Below are 23,821 nucleotides of genomic sequence, written 5' to 3'. Positions count from 1 at the left end.
AGCCGTACAGCATTATTCGTCTAGTCGTGTTATTCTTTGGTATCAATAAGAAGCTAAACGAGAGATTGACCAGAAATAGATGCTATGTCTTGAAGTCGAGGGAGACTATTGATGCGCCTTGTCCAGCTGTCGTGACACCCATCCAATGGTAAGTTCCGGGTACAGCTCCGTGTAGGGCGCGGGATTGGTTTCCCTTCTGTGCCCGGCCCCACTAAGGTTAGCAGGCGCAATCACACCATCGAGGAGTCTCACCTGGACGATAAGCAACTCGCTCACAACTCTCCAGCGAGGGTAAGGCTTTTCTTCTTCTTTACAATTGACACAACTTGACTATTGTAGGGTACATAATATAGAGTTGGAGTTTTGATAATGGATTTCTAGAATTGCTTCTTTGACCACGGGTTTCTTATCAGAGGATTTGGCCGATTGCCCTCCTCCCAAAAGGCTGAGCTTGGCTTGGGCTAGGCCGACCATCTACGACTCTCTGGTCGAATACTTAGCAAGCCTCGCGGCTGGCTTGTTGCTAGAAGAAAAGGCAAGGTTCGTCGCGCCGCCACATACCAGAGACTACGTTCGCCATGGCGTTCTCTTCGCCTTCGTCATCGCCGTCGGCCCCGTCGACGAAACCCGTATATGGCACCTTCAGCGCGCCCACCGTCGCGGACCTCAACGCCGCCGAGGACGGCGGTGAGAGCGGCCTCCTCCCGTCGTCCGCCGGCAATGCAGCCGCCGCCACCACCGGCGCCGACCACGACGGCGACCTCGTCACGGCGGCCGAGGACCAGGACCTGCGCCGCGGCCTCGAGCAGCGCCACCTGTCCATGCTGGGCATCGCGGGCGCCATCGGCACGGGCCTGTTCCTGGGGCTGGGCGGCGCCGTGCAGGGCGCGGGCCCGCTGGGGGCCCTGCTGGCGTACGCGACCGTCGGGCTCGTCGTGTGCGCGGTGCAGTTCGCGCTGGGCGAGACGGCGGCGCTGCTGCCCGTCACGGGCTCCTTTGTGCGCCACGCCGAGTTCTTCGTCGACCCGGCTTTAGGTTTTGCCATCGGCTGGAACCTGGTCTACGGCAACATCCTGAGCATCCCCGCCGAGATCACGGCGATTTGCGTGCTGTTCTCGTACTGGTTCGACCCCGTCGAGGAGATTAGTCCGGCCGTCTGGATCGTGGTTTTTATTGTGCTGACCGCGGCTGTCGGGTTTGCGTTTATTCGCGTCTTTGGCGAGATCGAGTTTGTTTTTGCGATTGTCAAGATTGTGCTCGTGGTCTTTCTTATCATCCTCGGGCTCGTCATCAACCTTGGGGGTATACCCGGGACTGAACGGATCGGTTTCCGGTATTGGAAGGTAAGATATATGTATTCTTTTGTTACATTTTGTACCTCTTTTGTGTCGAGAAGCCGTTGGCCCTATACTGACTCATACATCAGAACCCCGGCCCCTTCGTCGAGCTGGTCCCCATCGCCTCGGGCGACTGGGGCCGATTCCTGGCCTACTGGAGCGTCATGACGGGCGCCGTCTTCTCCTTCGCGGGCGTCGAGTCCATCGCCATGGCGGCGGCCGAGGCGCGGAACCCGCGGCGGGCCATCCCGCGGGCCTGCAAGCGCGTCTTCGCCCGCATCGTCATCTTCTACATCCTGGCCGTGCTCATCGTGGGCATGCTGGTGGCGAGCGACGACGCGCGGCTGGGCGACGCGTCGGGCACCGCGGCCCAGAGCCCCTTTGTCATCGCCGCCTCGGCCGCGGGCATCCGCGCCATCCCGTCCGTCGTCAACGCCGTCGTCATTACGTCGGCCTGGTCCGCGTCCAACCAGAGCCTGCTGTCGGGCACCCGCGTCCTCTACGGCCTGGCCCTCAAGCGGCAGGCGCCTCGGATCTTCTTGCGCACGACCAGTTGGGGCACCCCGTACGTCTGCGTCGGGCTGTTTGCCTTCTTCATGCTCCTCAGCTTCATGTCGCTGTCCAATGGCGCCCTCACCGTCTTCTTTTGGCTGGTCGATCTCACGGCGGCGGGCGTCCTCGTGTCGTGGTGCACTATCTTGCTGAACCACATACGGCTCAAGCTCGGTATGCGGCGGCAGAATATACCTGCGTCGCGGCTGCCGTGGAACAACTCGTGGACTTGTAAGTTGCCGTGTTGGAAAACTATTGCTACCGTTACTGACGCTTTCCTGGCATACATAGTCTACAGCTCTTGCGTGGCGCTTGTCATGTGTATCCTCATCCTCTTCACCAGCGGATTTACCGTCTTCACCAAGGGTAACTGGGATGCAGCCAAATTCGTCTCTTCCTATTTGTGAGTCTCCAGCCTGATCACAGCCAGATCAAATACCTGTATATGTACAACCCGTTACTGACCGAGACCCTCCAATCATACAGGGACATCCCATTGGTGCTTGGCGCCTACCTCATCTGGAAGTTTGTCAAGAAGACCAAGGTCGTGTCGCTGGACAGCACCCCGCTGCTGGCCGCGTTGGATCAGGTGGACCTATATCCCGACATGCCGGAGCCCAAGCAGACGGGCTGGCTTCGGACGGTGAGCTGGATATGGAATTAATAAACATACATGATAGAAAGTTAGAGGTCAGCTCGGTTTGAGTTTGACCAGATTGGAGTAATGTCTCATAATACAAGACCCTTTTTTCCGCTTCGGCGAGCTTCCCGTTAGTCGAACGAATGAGAAACAGACGTATGAACGAACGAGCAACCGCCCGCCCAAGCACGTCATCTCAGCTGGATTCAGCTCATGCCTGGTCAATCATGGTGGATGACTGGAGCAACAGGCATGTTCTAGTAATGGGATGCTTATACACACCCACTCGCTCACTTACATCTGAGCTAGTACAGTTAACTTATTCCGTATACCATAAACAGTAAGCGTGATGCGGATGAGCTGGGTCTTTTTTCTTTTTTCCTGCGTGCTTGCCGGAGGATACCAGACCAGCGGAATGAGGGATATCTATATCTATAGACTCTCTCAACGTCGTCCGGCACAGGACCAGGCATGGTCCTAAGGTCCTTTCGCGGGAAAGAGTCGGAGTTCAGTTGGTCCAACTAACTTGCATGAACTCCCCACTCACAATACTGGATCTGGTTGGTAAATGTAGTAGTACCTGCATACACACCATCCATATGACACCATCGAGGCCCCCCTTCGAGGCCCCCCTTCCCCTCACTGTCCCGAGACACTGGGAACATCCACTGGCTGGTCTCACCTGATTGGCCGCGAGAATACGGGTTGCCCCGGTTTAGAATTGATGCCTATACGTCGCGTCGTATTCTCGCGGTAGGAGCGGGAGAGCCATACGACATGGGCCTGCCAGAACTACATATTCCCCGGCAGGGCTGTGTGTGGGTGTGGGTTTGGGTGTATATTTGCTTTTGTGGCAAGGGTCACGGATGCTTCGGAGACGGCTCCAGTACCCACGACGCTTCCCCCCTCTGAATTAGGTAGGGCTTGAGGCTTGAGGGAAAGAAACAGACGCAGAGGCTAGACAGGGCGGGGAGCATGATGGTATATCATTGCTGTGTTCGTACTCTTCTTGCTCTTAGGCGGCAGCTTATGACGCAGGCAGTCCACGTTCAGCTACTGTGCCGCGTTCGTGACCTGGCTCCGCGTAACTTGGCACTCCTGGTTGTACTATGTATGTAAATGCACTTTTTATGAATGCATCGCCCAAGCCAGCCAGCTGCCTTGGTGTTGCCTTGCAAGGCTTGAGTCTGTAATGTCCATTCTGTTCACAAAATAACACCACAAGAATGTCTTCTCTATTCGCCGTCACATTTTCCTGGCTCGAGTTACTCCGGCAGTATGTTGTAGCTCATCTCGCAGTCTGGGCCCGATGGCTCGTGCTAAGCCAGCAGCAGGAGCTGAGGGTAGGCTACATCGAAATCGAGGAGCCAGACGGCAACGTGATCACCCGGGGCACCAAGTCGCCGCCGCCGCCGCCGAAGCACGTCCATACGCACACGAACGGTGATACAGCAGCAGCTGGCACGACACAATCCCTCGAGCGTCTCGAGGGCCGGCTCAAGATCCACTCCAACACAGCCTGGCTCCGCCTGCTGCTCTTCGGCAGCCTGGGCCTAGCCGAAGCCTACATGGCGGGCGAGGTCGACTCGCCCGACCTGACCGCCTTCCTGACCATCATGCTGCTGGCCGAGAACCGCGCCGCCACGGCCTGGACCAAGCAGACGGCGTACGACGCCTTCTTCCGGTGGTCCGTCGTCTCCATGGGGCCCGCGCTCCTCCTGCGCAAGGCCCACGACGTGGCCACGGCGCGCCTCAACGCCGTGCGGCACTACTCGCTGTCCAACGCCGTCTTCGCCGCGTTCCTGGACGAGACGATGACGTACTCGTGTCCGCTGTGGCGGGACCCGAAGGGCGGGCCGTCGTTTGCGATGACGACGGAGGCGGAGGGAGAAAGTCTCGAGAAGAAGGAGACAACCATAGTGAACGGCGGTCATTATGACGCCGAGAAGGAAAAGAAGGAGGACGATAAAGACGACACCTTGGAGGAGGCACAGAAACGCAAGCTGCGCTTCATAGTCCGCGCCGCCCGCATCAAGCCCACCGACCACGTCCTCGAGATCGGCGGCGGCTGGGGCAGCTTCGCCCTTCTCGCGGCGCGCGAGACGGGCTGCCGCGTGACCACCATCACCCCGAGCGAGGAGCAGGCGTCGCTGATCCGGGAGCGGGTGGCCGCCTCGTCCCTCTCGCCCGGCCAGGTCCAGGTGCTGGTGTGCGACTACCGCGAAGTCATGCCGGCCCTGTCCGCTGCCACTGCCACTACCACCAGAACAGCAGCCGGAAAGACAACGAAGCCGACGACGACGAAGAAATTCGACAAGATCGTCAGCATCGAGATGCTCGAGCACGTGGGCCATGAGTGCTTCGAGACCTACTTCCGCTGCGTGGACCGCTACCTGACGGACGCCCCCGGCGGCATCGCCGTCTTCCAGTCCATCACCATGAGCGACGCGCACTACGAGGCCTACCTGCGCGGCGGCGACGACTTCATCCGCCGCCACGTCTTCCCCGGCGGTGAGCTGCCGAGCGTGGCGGCGCTGGTCGAGGGCGTGCGGCGCGGGAGCCGGGGCCGCCTCGTGGTCGAGGACGTGACCAGCGTGGGGGCGCACTACGCGCGGGCGCTGCGGTGCTGGCGGGGGAGGTTCCTCGGCCGGTTCGAGGGGGTGATCGTGCCGGAGCTGCGGCGGCTCGGGGCGAGGGGAAAAGAGGGAAGCAGCGGCATGACGGGGAAGGGAGGGGTGATGACCAAGGAGGAGATCGAGGTGTTTCGCAGGAAGTGGGTGTACTACTTTGCCAGCTGCGAGGCAGCGTTCCGGACCAAGTCCATTGGAGATGTGATCATCACGGTTGGTCGGGATGGGTGTGTCGAGTTCTTGGAAGATTCTCTGTAGTGCGCATCATCGTGGACCCTAACGGCAGAGAAGTGCCATGTGAAAGCGCCGGTCATTGTTGCTGATTGACTGACTGCCTAGATGTGCTCAAATAGTGAAGAAATGGTAGCTGGTAGTCGTCGCTTGGCCGATGTTTCGAGACCCTCCCCATTCTCAGCGACGTGATCTGTGACTTTGACACATCGTTGGGACGATGACCTGTCTTACATCATCTTTGTAAATCCTAGCCGTCTAATCATCGTACTCGTGCTATGCGTTACTCGTATAAGTGTCAATATGATTCGGATCGCAGGAAGTGGTGGTAAAAGATATTATTCAGGGGCTAAAGGAGACATACTTGGGTAAGTATATAAAGGCACCCTCATATGCCCTTCATTGTGTACATGCATTTGATGGCTACAAACACACTGCGGTACTCTTCATAACCACAAGAAATCTCTTATTCTACATATACTTGATTCTTTTCCCCCTTCCCCAAACATCATATTTGCTGGCAAGTAAAGGCCGCGATGGGCAATTTCTTCTCAAAGCCAGCAACCATGGACCGGCCGAAGTCTAACCCTCGCCCGTATCATGACAGTCCGAACCCGGAACATGGAGCTGGCCTACCAGACACATGGACCGCTCCTACCAGCGCGTCCTTCAACAGAACCCGAGGACATCGGTGGATGGAGAGATAAAAGTCTGCTTGCATAGACGTCCAAAATACAAAAGGTTGGGTGTAGAAGTAAATGTAGCTTTCAGAATTACCGTATCAGTGCTGTACTGCAAAATGACCTCCCCCAAAACCCCATGGAGATGGAGGGGTAGCTTGAGCCGGGCCCGTCTGCCCCTCAATACGTCAGTCCGCGTGCGGGCAGATAAGCGCAGAAAAAGAGCTTATCACAAAACTGTAAGTAAAGTCGGCGATGCGCAATCGGACCTCTCAGTCTTGGTGACATTACTTATAATTGCTGGGAGCTGTTCATCATTCACTCGGCGTCCTTACCTGCATCTATAGTTATTCTGCTGCCCATTGCTGTCACGAAAGCAACCAGCCGCAGCCGAGTCGATCGGGGCAGTGCGACGCCCACAACCAAGAACAACTACTACTACCTACACATATAAAATGGCTTCTGCCGACACCGAAGCTGCAGGCGCCGGCGCAAACTCCGCTGTGAAGCTGACTGCCCTGACGCCTTTCAAACCAGAGTTGTTCGATCGAGCCTGGCAATCGATACCACACCCGACACTTCCCCTCATCGCGACCGCCCACGAAAAGTCCACCACCGTCTTCTCGCTCTCCACCCTCACCTCGCACAGCACTCTCAGCGGAGGACATACGCGCTCCGTGCGATCCGTAGCCTGGAAGCCCAACTTGAGCCCGCACAAGCTATGCCTAGTCTCGGGCTCCTTCGATTCGACCGCCGGGCTGTGGCGCTGGGAAGAGGAGAAGAAGGCGACGGGCGACGACCTGGAGGTAGAGATAACCGGCGCGTCCGCCGGCAACGACGACTCGTCGGACAAGGACGAAGCCGACAAGGACTGGGAGTTCGCGCTGGTGCTCGAGGGCCACGACTCGGAGATCAAGTCGGTGTCCTTCTCGCCGTCGGGCGCGTACCTGGCAACGTGCTCGCGCGACAAGTCGGTGTGGATCTGGGAGGACGTGGGCGTCAACGAGGACGACGACGAGTGGGAGACGGTCGCGGTGCTTAACGAGCACGACGGCGACGTGAAAGCCGTCGCCTGGTGCCCCGACAGCGACAGCCGCAGCGGCCGCGGCCGGTACAGCAGCGACGTCCTCGCCAGCGCCAGCTACGACGACACGGTGCGCATCTGGCGCGAGGACGGCGACGGCGAGTGGGTCTGCGTCGCCGTGCTCGAGGGCCACAAGGGCACCGTCTGGGGCCTCCAGTGGGAGCCCAAGCCCGAGGGGACCCGGTTCCCGCGCCTGCTGACGTGGAGCGCGGACCAGACGCTGCGCCTGTGGACGCTCAAGGAGGAGGACGACGAGGACGAGGAGAACGCGCCGGCGCAGCACGCCTGGGGCGGCCTGGGCGGCATCCCGAACACGATGCGGCGCTCCCTCAAGGAGGAGTGGGAGTGCACCGCCACCCTGCCCAAGGCGCACACGCGGGACATCTACTCGGCCTCCTGGAGCGCCGACTCGGCGCGGATAGCGAGCACGGGCAGCGACGGCGTCATCGCCGTGTACGGCGAAGAGCCGGCGGCGGCGAACGACAGCGAGACGTCACAGGACGAGGCGGCGGTCGAGCTGGACGGCGACGTACATATGGGCAACGGGAGCACTACGGATGGCAGCGGCAGAGCCAAAGGCGGCCCTCTCTCTACGACCTGGAAGATTCTGGGGACTACGGACTACGGCCACGGCCCCTTCGAGATAAATCACGTTACCTGGTGCAAGCGCTACGATGTGGGATGCGCCCCGGAACGGAGAGGCGTCGAGGAGATGCTCGTTACGACGGGCGACGACGGCGTGGTTCGGCCCTGGCAGGTGTCGTGAGAATCACTTACCGGCGAAGAGGCATTGCTTAACAGAGATTATCTGCCCTGAAGACAGGTAGAGGTTATTATTGTTAACGCCTTCAATACACAATTAGTAAAATGCTGCTGTCGTGCGCAACGAACTAATCTTGAAGAATGGGGTTATCTTGTGACGATACAGCAACCTAATGATGTTACCAGAGGCAGATTCCTTGCATATTCCTTTCAGTCTCCGGGTCACGCTGGACACATTTGAGTGTCTACCTTGCTATTGGTTGATGTCCCATGTGTACATTTCACATCCACTGAATCCTTTTCTTGCTAGTTCGACCCCTGAGCGACATTCAAAACACAGTGACAGCAGCAACCAGCAAAAGAGTGATACGTGTTCGGTCGTGAGGTTATATGTGTACGTGCGGTTACATATCGGTCCCCATTCCCATCTGGGTCACAATGAACAAATGCATACCAACACAAGTCGGAAAATAGAAAGGCGTTTGGATGGTCGACTGCAACTGACTCATTGCCGCCGCAACAACAACCCTACCCATGGACCATGGCTTCCCGATCGTCCCTTCCTTGCGCATCACTGACCGATCATGATGGGCAGGTCTTGCAGAGCCACCGTCCATCGGATCACCAAGATTCTGACTCGATCCCGTTAGCTTTCGTCTCGACTCTCTCCATCCTGCATATCCCTCCTCCCCCGCCAATCTCCGTAGATTTGTGCCAAGCCGGAGATATCCCCTTCATCCCATTTCTCTCCCTCCCTCTTTCCCGCTACCGCCACCGCCGAGCCCCCGACTGACTGGCCACCCGGAGGAGGGGCTACGACGACGACGACAAGGGGCCGAGGTACTGTAGCTGGCTAGTTGGCCATCAGCGAGAACGGACAGCGACGCTAGGACCGAAGTGAACTCGCGAATGGTCCGAAAAGGGCGAAGCTGAGGTTTCGTTCATCCAATAACCCCTCCCCGGACTGACGGATGCTGCAGGTAACAACCAGCAGGTCGATTACGGCGATCTCCTTTTTCTCCCTTTCCTCCCATCAATTCTCCGCGGCTATCTCCACCAGCGTAAGCGCCGGGGGGGGGGGCCCCATGGGAAGGGGGAAGGGGAGAAAGATAACGGGAGAAAGGAAAACACCATCCCATGTTTCTGGGGACTTGGCACTGCAAGCACTACCCGCCCGCACCACCACTACCGCATCGACTTGACACGCATGAAACAAAACGATGGCAATGGTAGAACTGCCGGCGGCGGCGGACTGGGCTGGGCTGGACCATCTGCTCAAGTTGGCTCGCTGGGAATACAGGCGACTGAAGAGCCACGAGTCTGTAGTCCCGATTATGGCAAAATCATTGGAAGAGCGGGAAAAGGAAGAAACGAAACTCGAATGTACCAGCCGGCCAGACGTCGCACCGGTCACTTGCTAATAGGCAGGCAACCTGGCGAACCAGAAGTCCGCACTAGTAGTGCCGAAAATAAGTTGACATCCCCGAGCGGTGGCGGTGGCTGACATGTATGTATGTATGTACGCGGTGCTATTATTAACCGCAAAACTGGGACTCGTCATGGTCGGTATCTACAACATGACTACTCACACGTACTTATGCAAGTTCGAAGCACGGGTAGAGAGTCAAGAAGAGATGGATGTGCGTCGACCTACATCTTGGCGACGTGTCTCGCGTGCACTACTTCCGTATATCGCGACTCTAAACAGCTCGACCCGCGATCGAAAACAAAAGATGAGTAGAGATGTGTGAGAAGAGGAGATGGTCTAGACAGCTGGATAGGGGAGGCTAAAAGGAGATGGGGCAGGGGGCGGCACGGCACCCTGCCATGGTGAGCTCGTACATCAAACCCATCGCCAGCAACCAGTTCATCCCTTTCGCCGATCTCGTGCATCTCCTCGCGCCGCACCCAACCGCAGATGCATTCGTTCCCACCCCGACCGACTGCTAACCAACCCGGAGATCCCAACCCGTAAAGCGATGGCGGCCGTACGTACGGGTACGGGCGGCGCCTTCGCTCGCCGCGGCAAAGAAACAAGAAGGCGAATAATAAATACATCAGCCGAATCTTAAGCCCCTCCGACCATTGCTCCTTTATTCCGTCCAGTTCTCTCTCACCGCCCTCCACCCTCCTTTTCTCCCTTGGTTTAAACTCGACCCCTTCTCCCCCTCAGCTGTAGCTAGAGACGCAGGTAAGCTAGAAAATAACTCTAAAAGGACCCGACTGCCCAACTGAACGGCAAAGCCGTCATAAAGCCCGACTTGGGACGATTGGTCTTGCCATGGTCGGCATCAACAGATCGGTAGAGGATCAACTTTCCAAGGTCCGGAGCATCGGAAACGGCTCGCCTCAAGTCTCGTACATACAGATCTAATAACGAAAGGGCATTGACATTCCCGGTTGGAGAGTCCGGTGCCCATGCTGACAAGACGGTTAGCCATCTGAACCCATATCGTAGGATGGATGAGTATGTGAAAGGGGGCCAAACACTTGTAACTGCAGAGAGCATCACTGGGCATCACGATATAACTTCTATACATGTCACGGATTGGGGTACACTTGAAGTCATAGTTTGAGTTTTTGATCGAGTGGTTCGTCATTGAGGTTCTTTCTGTACAGAAAACCCTCCCCTCTGAAGAAGGGCTCGTATGTATGTAGCATATAAAACATTATAAAGCAATCCAAGTAGCAGCAGCTTCTTTCCATATAAACGCGCTCGCTCTCATGATACAGTCGTTGCACATTGATGCCTTCTTCGTGTGTAGGTCCGCTCGAAAAACGCCTTCTCTCGTCTAGCAGAAGGGTGCGAAGCCGGTGTAAATGAATCCCGAGGAACATGGTCCCTTTGGGCAGACAACAGCAATTCCCAAGCTCCAAGCAATGCAGTGCTGCGTCATCGGCAGACCCTTTCTCTTTCCAATAACTCGTCGCTTCATGAGCCACTCAAGAAACCAATGCTGCTCCCGTGGATGTAGCGGGAACGTGGGATATCCATCGCCGAAATCAAAATGATTTGAATCATGCATGGATGCCGACCTTTCCATGTGTCGTGAACGCCTCGCCATAAACATGACCCAAAATGCTGCCAGAATGCCTCCCCAGTCTATGTTGTTCCCTAATGGTTTTGAATCGAAATCGCCCAGGCCGGTCCATTTCCAGGACAGTCCTGGGTCCAAACGCCGTTGAATGATGTGGTATTTTCCTGTACTTTTGTTTTTCCTTGGTATAATGCAGTTTCGTTGGTAATCTGTCTTAGCTCCCGCTGCTGCCTCGGCGGCTGGTGGGGAGGTTGAAAACACGGTGCAGAAGGCTGCGCTTGGCCCCATCTGCACGGCGGTATTCGAAGTGGTTGTATTTCGAAACGTCACAGCCCAACTTGCGGTCCAGCTCGGCCTCCCAGCCGTAGAGATCCTCCATGGAGCTTGTGCGGCTGTAGGCGTCGGAGTCCACAACTGTAACAGATGCATCGTCTTCCTCGAGCTGGGATTGGACGCTCAAATAATTGGATACGTCTGTGAGAAAACACGACGGAGACTCTGTGACCTTGGCCTCATCCAGGTCGGACGGGTCGGTAGAAGTGCCCACGTCTGTTTCAGTGTCGGTATCGATCTCCACCGTCTTTGTTTGGCCTAGATCCGGAACCCCGGTAACCGACACTCGCGGTGTAAGCATGGGGAACTCAATCGGGCGCGAGGAGATCAAGGGCGCGCTTTTAGATTCCGGCTCTTCCGGAACCTTGGCCGGGATCTTCAAGGGCTTGGGCATCGTGTTGCGGTGTCGAAGCCGGGTGGTACGGCGCACCATACGGGGGCCGCATTCGGAGGGTGCGCCTTCGCCATTTGCGGCCACACCACCCACTAAACTACTAGGAGCAGTCTGAGCATGTTCAAGAGCACTGTCAGGTTTCGCGGGTATCGGAATGCGCTGACCCGGATGGGGATCCTCCCAAGATGACCTTGGGGATACCTGGAGATCGTCCCTGTCGATTGGCTCAAGGAACGTAGTTGTAGTGCTCGTAGTGATTTCGTGTGATGGTGTGACCTGTAACCCTCATAAGGGGGATTCCGAACTGGCGGTCGGCAGTGGGGGTGGCATGTCCGCGCTGGTACTCGAAGGCATGTTGGTTGGTTGCGAGCGACGCATAGACCGGTTCTTTCGGTTCAATCCGAGCTTGGCGCCCATCTTCTTCCAGCTGTTGCCCGAGATTGCCCGTTGCAGCCCGTTGGGTGAGGTGCTGAACGTGAAGTCCGACGATGGCGGTGTGGTTGGCGGTGTCACTGGCTCGACCCCAGGTGTTGAGTTTGGACTGCTGCTGTCATCCGTGACCAAGTCCCCATCGGCGTGCTCGGAGGCAATGATGGATGATGATCGGTTGTGTATGCTGCTGCGGGCAAGGCTAAGCAGAGGAAGGAACGTGTTTTTGGGAGAGTGCGAGGTCTCGTCCGAAAACGACGATTCCTTGGGCACTCTCAGACGCGACCTGCTGTGTCGCCCCTCGCGCTCGCGGTTCTCTTCCGCGGACTGTTGTTGCTCGGCGACTGCCATGGAGGCGGACTGACAAAAGGGGACGAGGACCGAGTCACTCATCAGCTCCTGGACGATCGCGACGGCTTCACTAAGCTCGGACGGTGTTGGTGGTTTGGGGAGGGATTGACTCAGGGCCAATAAGCGATCGCGAACCGGTGCTGGTAAGTTGACCTCTCGCGAACCGTAGGGTGTAATATAGGTGTGCATCATTCGATCCCATGAAGAACACAGCGTATCTATTTGTTGCTGAGACATCTGCTCTTGTGAGTTTACCAAATGCAAGTATGAAGCAGTGTATCGTTCGGCCTCTATTAAGAACTCGAGTGTTTCGAGGCAGTGGTTTTGGGACAGATAGGCAGTGAATGCACTTAATGTCCATGGCGGGGCAGCCGTGTTGGAGAGAATATCGGATAAGGAGGGCAGTCTGGCGGCCGGTGAACCGGTACGGGGAATGGCCAGACTGGCTGGGCGAGATGTAGACATGGCGGTTTCGGTGTCCCAGTCCTCGCAGACTGAAGACGGTGGTGATGTTGCCCTCGGAGACGGGGTTAGGTATGTCGGAGAGCTTCCACGTAATCTAGATTTTCCCATTATTTCAGTCGGGGGGATTTGAAATAGCGAGAGGACGATTCTCTTCGCCTCGGATCGGATTACAAGACTGCAAACGGGATGCCTGCAGACCAATCCACTTCCGCAAATGTTATCGGCCCATGCGATAGAAGAGACAAGTTGTTTCAGAGCCACAGTGAGCCCGGACACATTACTTGCAGGGTATCCCGAGGGGGGTTTGTTGAGGTATGTAGTGATGTGTTGCTACAGCAAACGACGGGTGGCTGCTGCGTAGGCTGGACGGGTATCAACAGAAGGATGTCTCCAAACGAAACGAAATCTGAGTTACGCTCGCATATGCCTGTCTTGTAAAAAGCGACTGTCCGCAAAGCAATCCACGTGGTGCAAGCAGGTATAGGGTGAGATGCTTGGCTTGTGGTGTTTTCTTGCTGAAGGAGAAGAAACACGGCCGAGTAGGAGTGACGTTATTAAGAGTCGAGCCGAGTCTGTATTGGGCCTTTGACGGCAGTCTATAGAGTTCCGGAAATGTCCAAATTTCGAAATAACAGGGGGCGGTTGGTTCGAGGGATCTGAGGTAAGTTCCGCTGGCAAGTCGAGCTTATGTGGTGGTAATAACCCCGAGGTAGACAGGTACCCTGCGTGTGTGTTGGACGACAGGTGTTTGGAGGGGGACTGGACCGATAATAGAGTTTCGAAAGGAGCGGCGAGGTTAACCTGAACAGATGGACAGGCAGATATGCTTTGGTCTAGTGATACTCTCGAGCACTCTCTCTGGTCAAAAGCTTATCGGGTAGCGGAACGAGGGACGATGAAAGAATGGGCTTCTAGCACTTTTCTATGCCGTGCACTGCTGCAGAGCGGTAAGGCGGGCGAAGGAAGAGAGAAGGGCGTCCACTGTTTTTTACGGCGCACAGCAGGACTAGAATCGTCGTAGAGCAGTAGCCAAGACTTAAGACCCAAGAAGTGCCAAGCAGCAAGAGCCGGGAACCAGCAGCGATACAACCACACACACACAATTGGGGCTGCGCATACGTTGCACGGCCGGCCCTAAAGAATTCGCAACAAGTACAGCCCGCCAAACGAAAGTTGAGGGGATCCGCTTTCTGGCAAATCTCCTATGACGGGTGTGGAGCGGTCGTCAGACGAGGCAAGCGTTGGTGAGATCGGATGTGGGCGTTGGGCCGGTTTTCGAGACGATCTAGTGGAAATGTGGGCGGGTTGCGCTCCAGGGAGGGTTGGTATTATCTAAGGGCGGTAATAAGTCTGTAGTAACAGTTTAGGCGGCGCGCTTTCTACTCGCTCGATCGTTCGCTGGTTTCTTTTGTGGTTTGGTGCCAAAGGTACGTATGCAGTGCGTGTGTCGTGTGGTGAACGGATTAGTCGTACCAGGTCGGACTGACTGAGTTGAGTAATGAATGACGAAAAGTCCAGGCAGTGCAAGTAACCAAACAAGCAAAAACGTATCGTGCTATCTCTTGGTATCCAAGCAGTAAGTAGCAGTAGTAATAGCAGGTAGGTAGAAGTAGTTGAAGCCGTTGACAAGCCCGGCGAGGATGGCAACTGGAGGTAAAAGAGAACTTTCCAAACAAAGGTCAAGCACTCGGTGAAGGCGATGCCGTCGTTATACGCACACAACTCTTGATTTCGAACGACTGATACAGACAGCTGAGCAGAATTCAAGAATAGATCGTTGAACTAGCAGAACCACCGTACAGACTTGATGGAGGGACTGGAAGTGAGGTTGCGCGGGAACGCCTGATAGATTAATGGGAACGGGAGATGACCACCTAAAGCTGAGCAGCCCCCGGGCGTGGTGGTGTACTTGGGTACAAGAACAGCGATCGAAGCAAACCCGTCTCCTTTCAATCAATGAAGATGGGGTGCTAAATGGAACAAGCATGATGCTAGGGGAGGAGGGTGGGGAGGGGAGGAGGCAGGACAGGGGGGTTTCGTTGCAGGGGGGGGGGGGCACCCAGACTCCCAGACTGTCCAGGATCGCTCCAATGACTCCATTGACCCAGGACTGGGCCCTGTCTTCTAGCGCGGTCCAGTGTACATTCAATCAATAACCTGCATACAGTGTCTACACCTTGCCGTACACCCCCCCTAAAAGCAGCCCATTCTTTCTACAGCACAGTAGAGGGACTCCATCCTTTTCTTCTCACATAGGAAGGTCACCCATTCCAGGACCCAATTGGAGGCGCTGTCAAGTGCCCCGTTCAGCCATTCAGGTGCGCTACGTACCGTAATGCTTCTCGTTATTCTGAAGCAACGCAGATGGCCGCTAGCAGATCCGGCTTCGTTCTCATTGCTGAGGAAAGTTGGTTATTAGTATCGCGCTCTCGAAATGATCTTCGATAGTCCTCGCCATTACTATGTATAGCTTGGTCTTGCGTCAACGTGCTCTGCTGCCCCTCATTGTGCGATTAATATCAATTGTTTCCAGTAAACACCTAATCCGGCATATATATTATGTTTTTTGGATTATTGTCTGCCACCGGCCGGGCCACACTTTCGCCCCCCTCCTGACTTCGTTTTCTCTTTCTTCTACCTACGCCTTGACATGTCTCTCTCCTTCCTCTCTCTTCGCCAAGCCAGGAGGACACAATCCCAGCAGGGGTCTTGCATAGAGCACAAGTACGTAGAGGGCGCAGCGAATAGAATCCAAGGGGGACGACGACGACTTGTCTGCACGGACAAAGAAAGGCAGAGGGAAGAGAACCAAGAATGAGAGAAAGGGTGGCAACCGGTGGCGTGACGCTAGAAGAGCGCTAGAAGGAGACCTCGGCGAATCAAATTCGTTGATGCTGATACATCCCGGGAAGATGTGCGCGGCTGAATACTGTGAAGGGACTAGTGTCTCGTGAGATCCCTGCTCCCAAGAGATAAAGCAGCGACGCAAAATGGAACTGTCTGTCGAAGAATGGAAGCAACTTTCATGCGACCAACCAATCAGCTGGCTTGGAAGTAGGCGGAAACTCGACAAGACAGGCGGGCGTTATTCTTCGCACAGTTCGCGGGTCAGAGACAGAGACATGGCAGGATAAGAACAGAACCACCTCCCTGGGTTACTGCTTGCAAGTACACAACTTGCGACACGTCAAAAATCATTGGCCGAACGGAAGCATCAGAAGAACCATTCATGTTTTCGATTACGCGCAATTGAAGAATATGTATGCACATGAGCCTAGCAGCATAGAGAATACATATCGTTGAGAGTGCAACAGTTGGCGACGGGAGTGGGTTGATGTCATTTGAGGTTCTCGAATGATGCTGCCTAGGCTCTTGTGTGTTTTCGTCCTAGCTGGGGCGACGGGCAAAAGAAGAAGAGGCTCGTTTCATCGTGAAATGTCATCATTAGTGATGCCAGGCCGCTGCGACGCCAATATGCTCGCTAAGCCGGTGGCTGCATGCCGTGTTCCTCCAGGGTTGCTCAGGAGCTCTTGGTGCTTGGCCTGCGCATCCAGCAGCCAACCACCGGAAGACTGTTGGATCCGGTCACCTTCTGGCCATCCTCTTGCGTAAGAGGGTATTGTCGGTTCGGTGCTGGTGCTTACTCCTTGACAGACTGGCTAGTACCGAGAGTTGAGCCTGTATAACGTTGGGCTGTCATTGCTTTTTCGCATTCTGCTTCCACTGGCCACGGTCTCCCTGCGGTATCGGGACTTGTTATCGCGTGCACAAAGATCTGACGCTGGGATTGGTCGCGGCAGCACAGATTAACATACACCATACTTTACTTACATATGAAGATCCCGCCGCCGGTGCGTGACTTGGCTCTGGGGAGAGGAAAAGGGAGGGATTGTTACCTTCCTATCTGTCCTGCGCCTCCGCGTTTGCGGCCCTTTCGATACCCACCCAGCCGGGATATACAACTTCACTCCGCCCGCTGTCCTGAATGGTCGGTTATAAATTGTCTTTAGATTGAAGTCGTCAATGCTCCCCAGCGGCATAGCCGTTAGCCAAGTACACAGCCAGTCAATGAATGGCTCCTAGGCTCGGCAGAGCGACAAGCACTCGTTCATTTAAACCGCCCGCGCCAATCATGTGCGACCTGCCCCCCAAATCGCTAAGGCCGGGTCGGCGGTGGTGGCATGACAACATTGCTCAAGAGAGTAACGACCGCAAAGCAAACAAGAATTAGTGAGACATGTGGTTTTTGTGTGTGCTGCATCGTGTTGACCTTGTTGACGTTGACCTTGTTGACCAGGTAAGCCATTCAGTTTGAGGAATCCAAGATCGGTGATCAGACATATGGCTGAAGATGGGCCGAGTCTCCCATGATTGTGGGTCGGAGGGGATGGGCACAGTACATAATGTACATTACATACATTACATAGTTACATGCAGCAGCAGCAGTCAGCGCAGTTGACAAGTCTGCCCACCCCGGCAGTTGGCCTAGGGTTGGGTTTGGGTGTGTGGGAGAGAAACGCCAGTAAGACTATCGCGTGTGCACTTTATCAGGGGGCGCATCTCTCTGCTGTCTGACACCCTATGAGAAGACCTGGGAATGCTTCGAGAAGCCACGCTAAATTGCATCATTGGACATGATGTGATGGCTGCTTTGGTGAGTGGTGCACGTAGTAGTATTGTAGGTATTCGGCTAAAGCCCACGCCAATGCCGTTCGTGACAAATCGCAGCCCAACCAAGACTTACATGCAAGTCCCAATAATACCCTCGAATTCTCGACTTAGCAAAGTAACACAAATACATGCAGCTGCTGTTTTGGTACTTCAAAAGGGTCAATAAGGGTCCGGGGGTATGTAGATGTATTGAGGAACGCGAGATGGACGGCCTGGAGTTTGGGGAACAAGATCGTCAGCCCTGCATGCATGCCATACAGCTATGCTACATGCTCCTTATTCTTCTCGGCTTCGATGGCTCTTCCTTTCGAGACAGGACCGAAGCCATCAAACTATGATCAGCGTCTCAGGTACAATGCTTCAACTATTGTCGGTCCATCATTGGCCCTTCTATCCACCAAGTGAATCAACGTGCAGTAGTGTGATATACTGAATCCATTTATTGCTGCTCTCGGGCGACGTAATCTTCTTGGGTATCCGAGCAGAAGCAACAGCCAAGAATGGCGTATGCAGGAGCTCAGCAATCCGAGCCCACTGTGACTGGAGTATCAAGGGGTGCTTGTCTGAATGTATCGTGCACTTCATGGCCTCCATAATTGATACCGACATGCCGCATACAGTACGCGGGAAGGTGGAAGACGTGTGCTAGCTGAAGATCAATTGACTTTCCACACAGCTAAAAAGCCCCAGGGCACTAGACTCTCTGGGCCCCCATTTGCAACCAGCCGAAGCTTTGCGACTTTTGGCATTGGGGGCTAGAGCGGGGGAGTGAAGAAGCGGTCACTGCCGTTTTGGGGCAATTAATTTTTACTGCATTTATTTTCCTCTCCTCCTTTAAGAGGGCGTGACGTCAACTGTAGGCTGGCAAGAAATCACCATCACACGATTTCTGCACTTCTGGGCCCATGAACATCGCTTCCGTATAGTGCAAGTGGGCTGACAAAGGAGAGCCTGCCCACGTGCGGCTGCTCAGGGAGTCGGGACGGATTCAGGCGCCCCATTCCCAAGCCATGCAGGAATCCTGCCTGACAGCGTCGTGTCCTGGTTTTCCGGTGGGGAGAAGATCCATCTGCCACTATCCGCTCTCTTACCTCTACCGTACAGTCATACGCAAGGCCGATCTTAGCCATCGATCAGAACCTCTTGAGCGTTTGTACACATCATGGACGGGGTACTGCATACGTACGGCACTGCACAGCTGTAAAGGGGCGACAGGTAGGCAGTAGGCAGTAGGTATGTAGGTACGGACTCACTCCACCGCCTAGAGTCGGACCGCTGACCCGCGTGTTAAAATGCCTGTCAGAAGGGGATCATGAAGCCAAGGCCGCGCTCATTCACAATCGTGGCAAGAATCACGGTCCGGGATTTGAAGCCCATTACGAAGCTTACGAGATCTTTTGTTTGAAAGATTTCGGTGGCTGTTTCGGGATCCTTGCGAAATCGTTTGGATCATTCGGACGATCAGAAGTCCGCGACCATACTGCGCGACCAGCAACAGCAAGCGACATCAAGCGGCACCCGCCTTCTAGTGTGGTGTATCATCAAGGATAATCGAGATCCAGCAGGTCTGTATCCCCATTGAAACTTAGCCGCCTAAGTTTCTTAGCGTATGTAGGCGCGCTGGCGTGGATGCCAGAGGGAATCAATAGTTGACGATTTTGGACGGTTGGAATGCACGATAGTGCTTCCCTTCCAGAAGTCTGACCACCTAAAAATCTGACCACCTGGCGACAGCCAACTGTACCTCGGGAAAACCTATGGTCGGATGCGGAAGCACCGTAGAAATTTTCTAGAACAATTCTGGAAATCTGCGGCGCTTCTAGAAGCTTGCAGGCTTCCATTCCTTGTGGGTCGCCAGTCGATCATCAGCTTTTTGGCGCGTGTCGCTGCCCGCCGGGCATGCCGGGCAGCAAGGGATCCCCGGTAATATTTTTTTTTTCTCGATTTATTTTTATTCTTTCAACACGATACCACGATGTTCACGATATCCTTGAGGATCCCTTTTTTTTTTTTGCGCTTCCCTTGCCCCAATCCACGTCGTCAGCTCGGGCCTAACACCAGTCACCCTTGGCATTGCCCGTTCCCCCCAGCTGAAAGATGAGGAATCGCCGGGGGAGTGAGTCTTCCCGATCCAAAATGTCACACGCGCACAGGCGAAGTGATACACGCTCTCCGCCCCCCTCTTCCCCCCATGACGTGAAGCGGTGACGGGCGTGCGCTGGCCGAAGTCTTTGAAACTTTCGATTTGGCATTTGCGGTGGCTGCTTTGTTTCTACTTTTCGTTTGCATGCGGGTAGGTTTCAACCACTACAGTCCGATCCAGGGTTCCCTCACAGAAGCCTTATCTGGAAATCCACAGTAGAGCGTTGGCTCGTTGGGTCTTTGCCAACGGCGACTGGGTTGGTCGATCCGAAAAAATGTCTCTGCTACCAGCATCTTCGTGGGTCCATCGCGAGCTATGCGGTCCCATGACTTCTACTGGGCTGGTAAACGGCCGTTGAGTAAGACACGACAACCAGGTATCCCCGCGTGTACCGGTGGTAAATCTTTTATCGTCACTTTTGGATGACAAAGGCCCTTCTCTCGCTCACTCGTTCTCGTCTCTATCTATCTGGCCCCGTCAGCAGCGGGTTTGGTCCGGGGCTGCGGCATCGGATTGTGCTCTAGGTACCCGATTGATCTGACGATATGCAACAAGCGCTCCAGCAGCAGGATTTGGCTGGCCTAGCTGAGTCGTCTTTTTTTTTTTTTTTTTTTTTTTTTTTTTGGGCCTTTTCTTCTTTCTCTTGGAAGACCCGACTTTATTAGTCACGCACTCCTGATGAGGCAAGCAGGTCCCGATGGCAAGGTCAGCAAGATCCAGTACGATGTGCCACTGGGACAGACGATCGTTCGTGATGACATGGTATAAGACTCGTCCGAAGATTGACCCAAGCTACTGCCAGTACGACGTAAGTACAATGTCGCCTCAGCGTTTAACCTTATTGCCGCCAGGCCCAGAACAAGTTTGATGTTGGTTGAGCTGAGAGTTCTGCTGAGATTCCAATCTGTACTACACGAGGGCAGTTAGGGTCTGACAGGTATCCAACAAACTCTACTGGTGATTGGCCAGCTTCGTTTGCCTGATTCATCCGAGCGTAAGCGCTATACAGATTGAACGTCAACTCGCTTACAGTTCTACTGCATTGGAAATTTTCCGATACTGGTTAGTTCGCCGGTCGCTTGCCTCTTTCTGCGACATGGTTCTTCAGCTACGGCCAATAGGTGAGATGCGCAAAACCCAGCACCCGATGGGAATCGGCCTTTTCCAACTTGGCAAGTCCGCTCTAATCGGCTCTCTCAGTCCGGTCCGGCTGTTATACAACGCACAGTATATTTGGCTAGTGAGCGGGTATTGACTGTGTGCTACCAACTCTGGGCATGCACGTGTATGGGGTCGTGAGCAGAGAAAATCTCTCCCTGTCCGAATCTTCAGACTTTAGACCTCTGCCGCCTGCCGATCCACTCTGCATCCGTTATCTGCCTTGGGTGGCATCGCTTGGCCGCTTTTCTTCTGCAGCTGCACGCCCAAAGGGTCGAGACCTCTCCATTCCGTGGCAGGCTTGCAGCCTCATGGAGCTGGTGTGGCCTGACTGACTGCCCTGCTGGCGCTAGGCGCCGCCCCAGCTACCTACGGATCTCTGGAGTCTTCGCCCATTTGGTGTTACAATCGGTTTCTCCACCCGGGCCCTGTCGACTCTAACGGGGTCTTTGTTTCCCCTCTCCTGCGTCTCCTGCGAGCCTGCCACCTTTCCCGTTGCGAGAGGGAATAGAACCACAACTTGCCATATTGGACACGTTATTACATAAATAGCCCAGGCACGATAGCCACGCATCAGTCATAGAAACATGGGACCTCTGCTTCTAGGGTTTTTAGCCTGCTGTTACCACAAATTGTAGCACGCATACAGTAGCGTTGCAGCGGCTGTCCTTTCCGTGTTGCAAGCCCTTCTCCATCTCGTCTGCGGTCGAGATGGACTACCTACTACTAAAACAAACATGTTTCAACTGTTGGCTCGTCCGACCTGCAGGGTGTGCGAGATGTGGACTGAGCAGCAGCAGCAGCAGCAGTCTGTAGAAGCAGCCTGGGAAAATAGGGTCGCTCGCGCGGGGAACCATCCCGATCGATCACTGTTTCTCCATCTCGTAGCTTAACCACCTTCTCGATGCGATGCAGACAGAACACCGGGATGCTGCATACTGGATGCGCGCGCGCACGTTTCAATGTACGTCTGCCGTCTCTCCTCTCTGAGCTCTCCCTCCGGGCAGAGAGCCCCTTTACTATATCGATCGATCTCAATCTTGAGACCTCGTTCGTTCATTGTGCATGTCGACGAAAAGCATCCCCGATTAGTTTCGCCAAGTTATGTAATATAGAGCTTCTGGCAGGAGGCGCGCACACGCACACACACACAGCCGTTTCGGTGTTAGCGGTGGGCTTCCTGGCTTAACAAGTGCAGGCGAGATTACGTCTGTCGTTCACGTGCTTCACGTGCTGGTGTGTGCAGCTGATGATATGATGAAGGTGTTGATGCAGATTCGACAAGTGGAAGTGACGGGCTTGGCGTAGATGCAGGTGGTGGTGGTGGTGTTTCGTCATCGTCTTACAGACACGACATGTTGAAGGAAGACACGCTTGCTATGCAGAGACGCACCACACACACCTCACACGCATACACATAAGACACACCAGTAGTGCGGGTAGACGGGTATGTCTGACCTGCGTACTTGGGTATTGCTATTCTCCATTGGCTGCTCATCTCGTCGTTGCATTCTCGGCCAATGAGGCTGACAGGGTATGCACATGATGCTAGGCCCTATAAACCCGAACTATGCATGTGTCACCAGTATACCTAGACTGCTGCGCTGCCCAAGGGGGCTACGGGAATTACGTTGGGCTCAGCTCGAAGGCCGGCATCACTGGCATTTGTAAGCTGTGCTTGGTCACTAGGGCGGCACATGGACGAATAGAACCCTTCCCGTGGTAGGATGAGAAGCCTGGAGGACCAGTAGCTTCTCTCCCGAGCGACCCGGACAAGACTCAGCATAATGCGATGTCGTCCGTTCAAATCCCGACCGCCTTCGCTTTGTGTGTAAGTGGCCATGTCAAGATATTGGTCCGTCGGCGGGTGCCCAAACGGCATCAACGGCAAAAGAAATGGAGAGAGCGTCCGGGTGGCTAGGGAGCCGGTCCAGAGTCATGTCAGGTCGCCCCTCATCTGACAACTCATTCATTGAGCCTTGCTGCTATCAAGAAATCCCCGGGACCGAGTGGTGGTCGGTGTCGCTTGGCACTTATGTAGTCGTTCTTGGATTAACCATAACATGATCAAACCACCACCAGCACCCACTTTCCTCCCTCCGCCTCCACCTGCCCGCCGCCCGTTGAAGAGGCCACCCCGGTTCGTCGAGTTCTATTCCGTGGGGAATGACACGACACACTCACACACACACACTCTCTCTGTGTCTTCTGCTTCGCTTCGCTATGCTGCTCCGAGGGGCCAATCAGAGGGCGGTGTGCAGTCCCCTATGCAGTGCATGGAGGGAGACCTCGTTGCCCATTGTCGAGATAAACAAACAAGCGAGCACATCCTTGGGCGGTCCGGAACGGCGTGTCTTGGCCCCAAGTTAGCCAACAGCGAGAAGCTTTGGGATGCTTCTGCTACTGCTGTACGAGAGCGGGTAGACTCGATATGACAAATCATACCCGTCTTGTGTCCGTCCGCCGCCTTTCCTCTTGTCCTCCCTCTCATGGAAATAGGATGCTTGGCGGCGGCGCCATCACAGGGGGTAGTAGTATCACTACTGGTACTTTCTGTTGATAGTGTGGTTTTCCCTGGTCACATACCGTGCAGATCCGGCTCGGGTCGTGGGGCATGGGGTTGGTTACCGAAACTTGGGGCGAGGTACGGACGGCGTCATCATCGTCAACAACAACGGAGGGATACGGTATACACACGCACATGATCCTTCGGTCTCCCGACTTGTTCGCGACGTTGTCTCAAAGCTTCTCTCCACGGCCGCCCGTGGCTGTTCGGCCTCGATCTGGACCTGGGTCTGGATCTTTCGAGAATTGCCAACATAAACTCTGAATACTTTTTTTGTTTCAAACTCTACTCCTTACCCTCCACCCCCTGACCACGGCTATCGTGAAATTGCGTAGGTATACTTTATTGACGTAGCTG

The 23,821-nt window shown here is 55.0% G+C and overlaps 4 protein-coding genes across 4 annotated transcripts; 3 read left to right on the top strand and 1 right to left on the bottom strand.

The window, feature by feature from the left end:
• Positions 1-578: 578 nt before the first annotated feature.
• On the top strand, positions 579-2,553 carry PG985_009357 (uncharacterized protein; the record flags this gene model as incomplete). The annotated part of the gene is made up of 4 exons (XM_066829125.1): positions 579-1,343; positions 1,427-2,120; positions 2,181-2,292; positions 2,376-2,553. 4 exons carry the CDS (start codon positions 579-581, stop codon positions 2,551-2,553), a joined length of 1,749 nt encoding a protein of 582 aa, XP_066684037.1.
• A 1,202-nt stretch (positions 2,554-3,755) lies between these two features.
• On the top strand, positions 3,756-5,417 carry PG985_009356 (uncharacterized protein; the record flags this gene model as incomplete). The annotated part of the gene is made up of 1 exon (XM_066829124.1): positions 3,756-5,417. One exon carries the CDS (start codon positions 3,756-3,758, stop codon positions 5,415-5,417), a length of 1,662 nt encoding a protein of 553 aa, XP_066684036.1.
• A 1,108-nt stretch (positions 5,418-6,525) lies between these two features.
• On the top strand, positions 6,526-7,920 carry PG985_009355 (Cytosolic iron-sulfur protein assembly protein; the record flags this gene model as incomplete). Its single annotated transcript, XM_066829123.1, has 1 exon — positions 6,526-7,920. The coding sequence occupies one exon, from the start codon at positions 6,526-6,528 to the stop codon at positions 7,918-7,920; it is 1,395 nt and encodes a 464-aa protein (XP_066684035.1).
• A 3,248-nt stretch (positions 7,921-11,168) lies between these two features.
• Positions 11,169-13,034, bottom strand: PG985_009354 (uncharacterized protein; the record flags this gene model as incomplete). The annotated part of the gene is made up of 3 exons (XM_066829122.1): positions 11,169-11,792; positions 11,917-11,957; positions 12,026-13,034. 3 exons carry the CDS (start codon positions 13,032-13,034, stop codon positions 11,169-11,171), a joined length of 1,674 nt encoding a protein of 557 aa, XP_066684034.1.
• Between the last annotated feature and the right edge of the window lie 10,787 nt (positions 13,035-23,821).

This window comes from Apiospora marii, assembly GCF_038362585.1.
Source record: "Apiospora marii strain CBS 49790 chromosome Unknown utg000005l_segment0_segment0, whole genome shotgun sequence".
NCBI classification, from domain to species: Eukaryota; Fungi; Ascomycota; class Sordariomycetes; order Amphisphaeriales; family Apiosporaceae; genus Apiospora; species Apiospora marii.
Note: the sequence above shows the minus strand (reverse complement) of the source record. Positions and strands in the feature narration are given on the sequence as shown.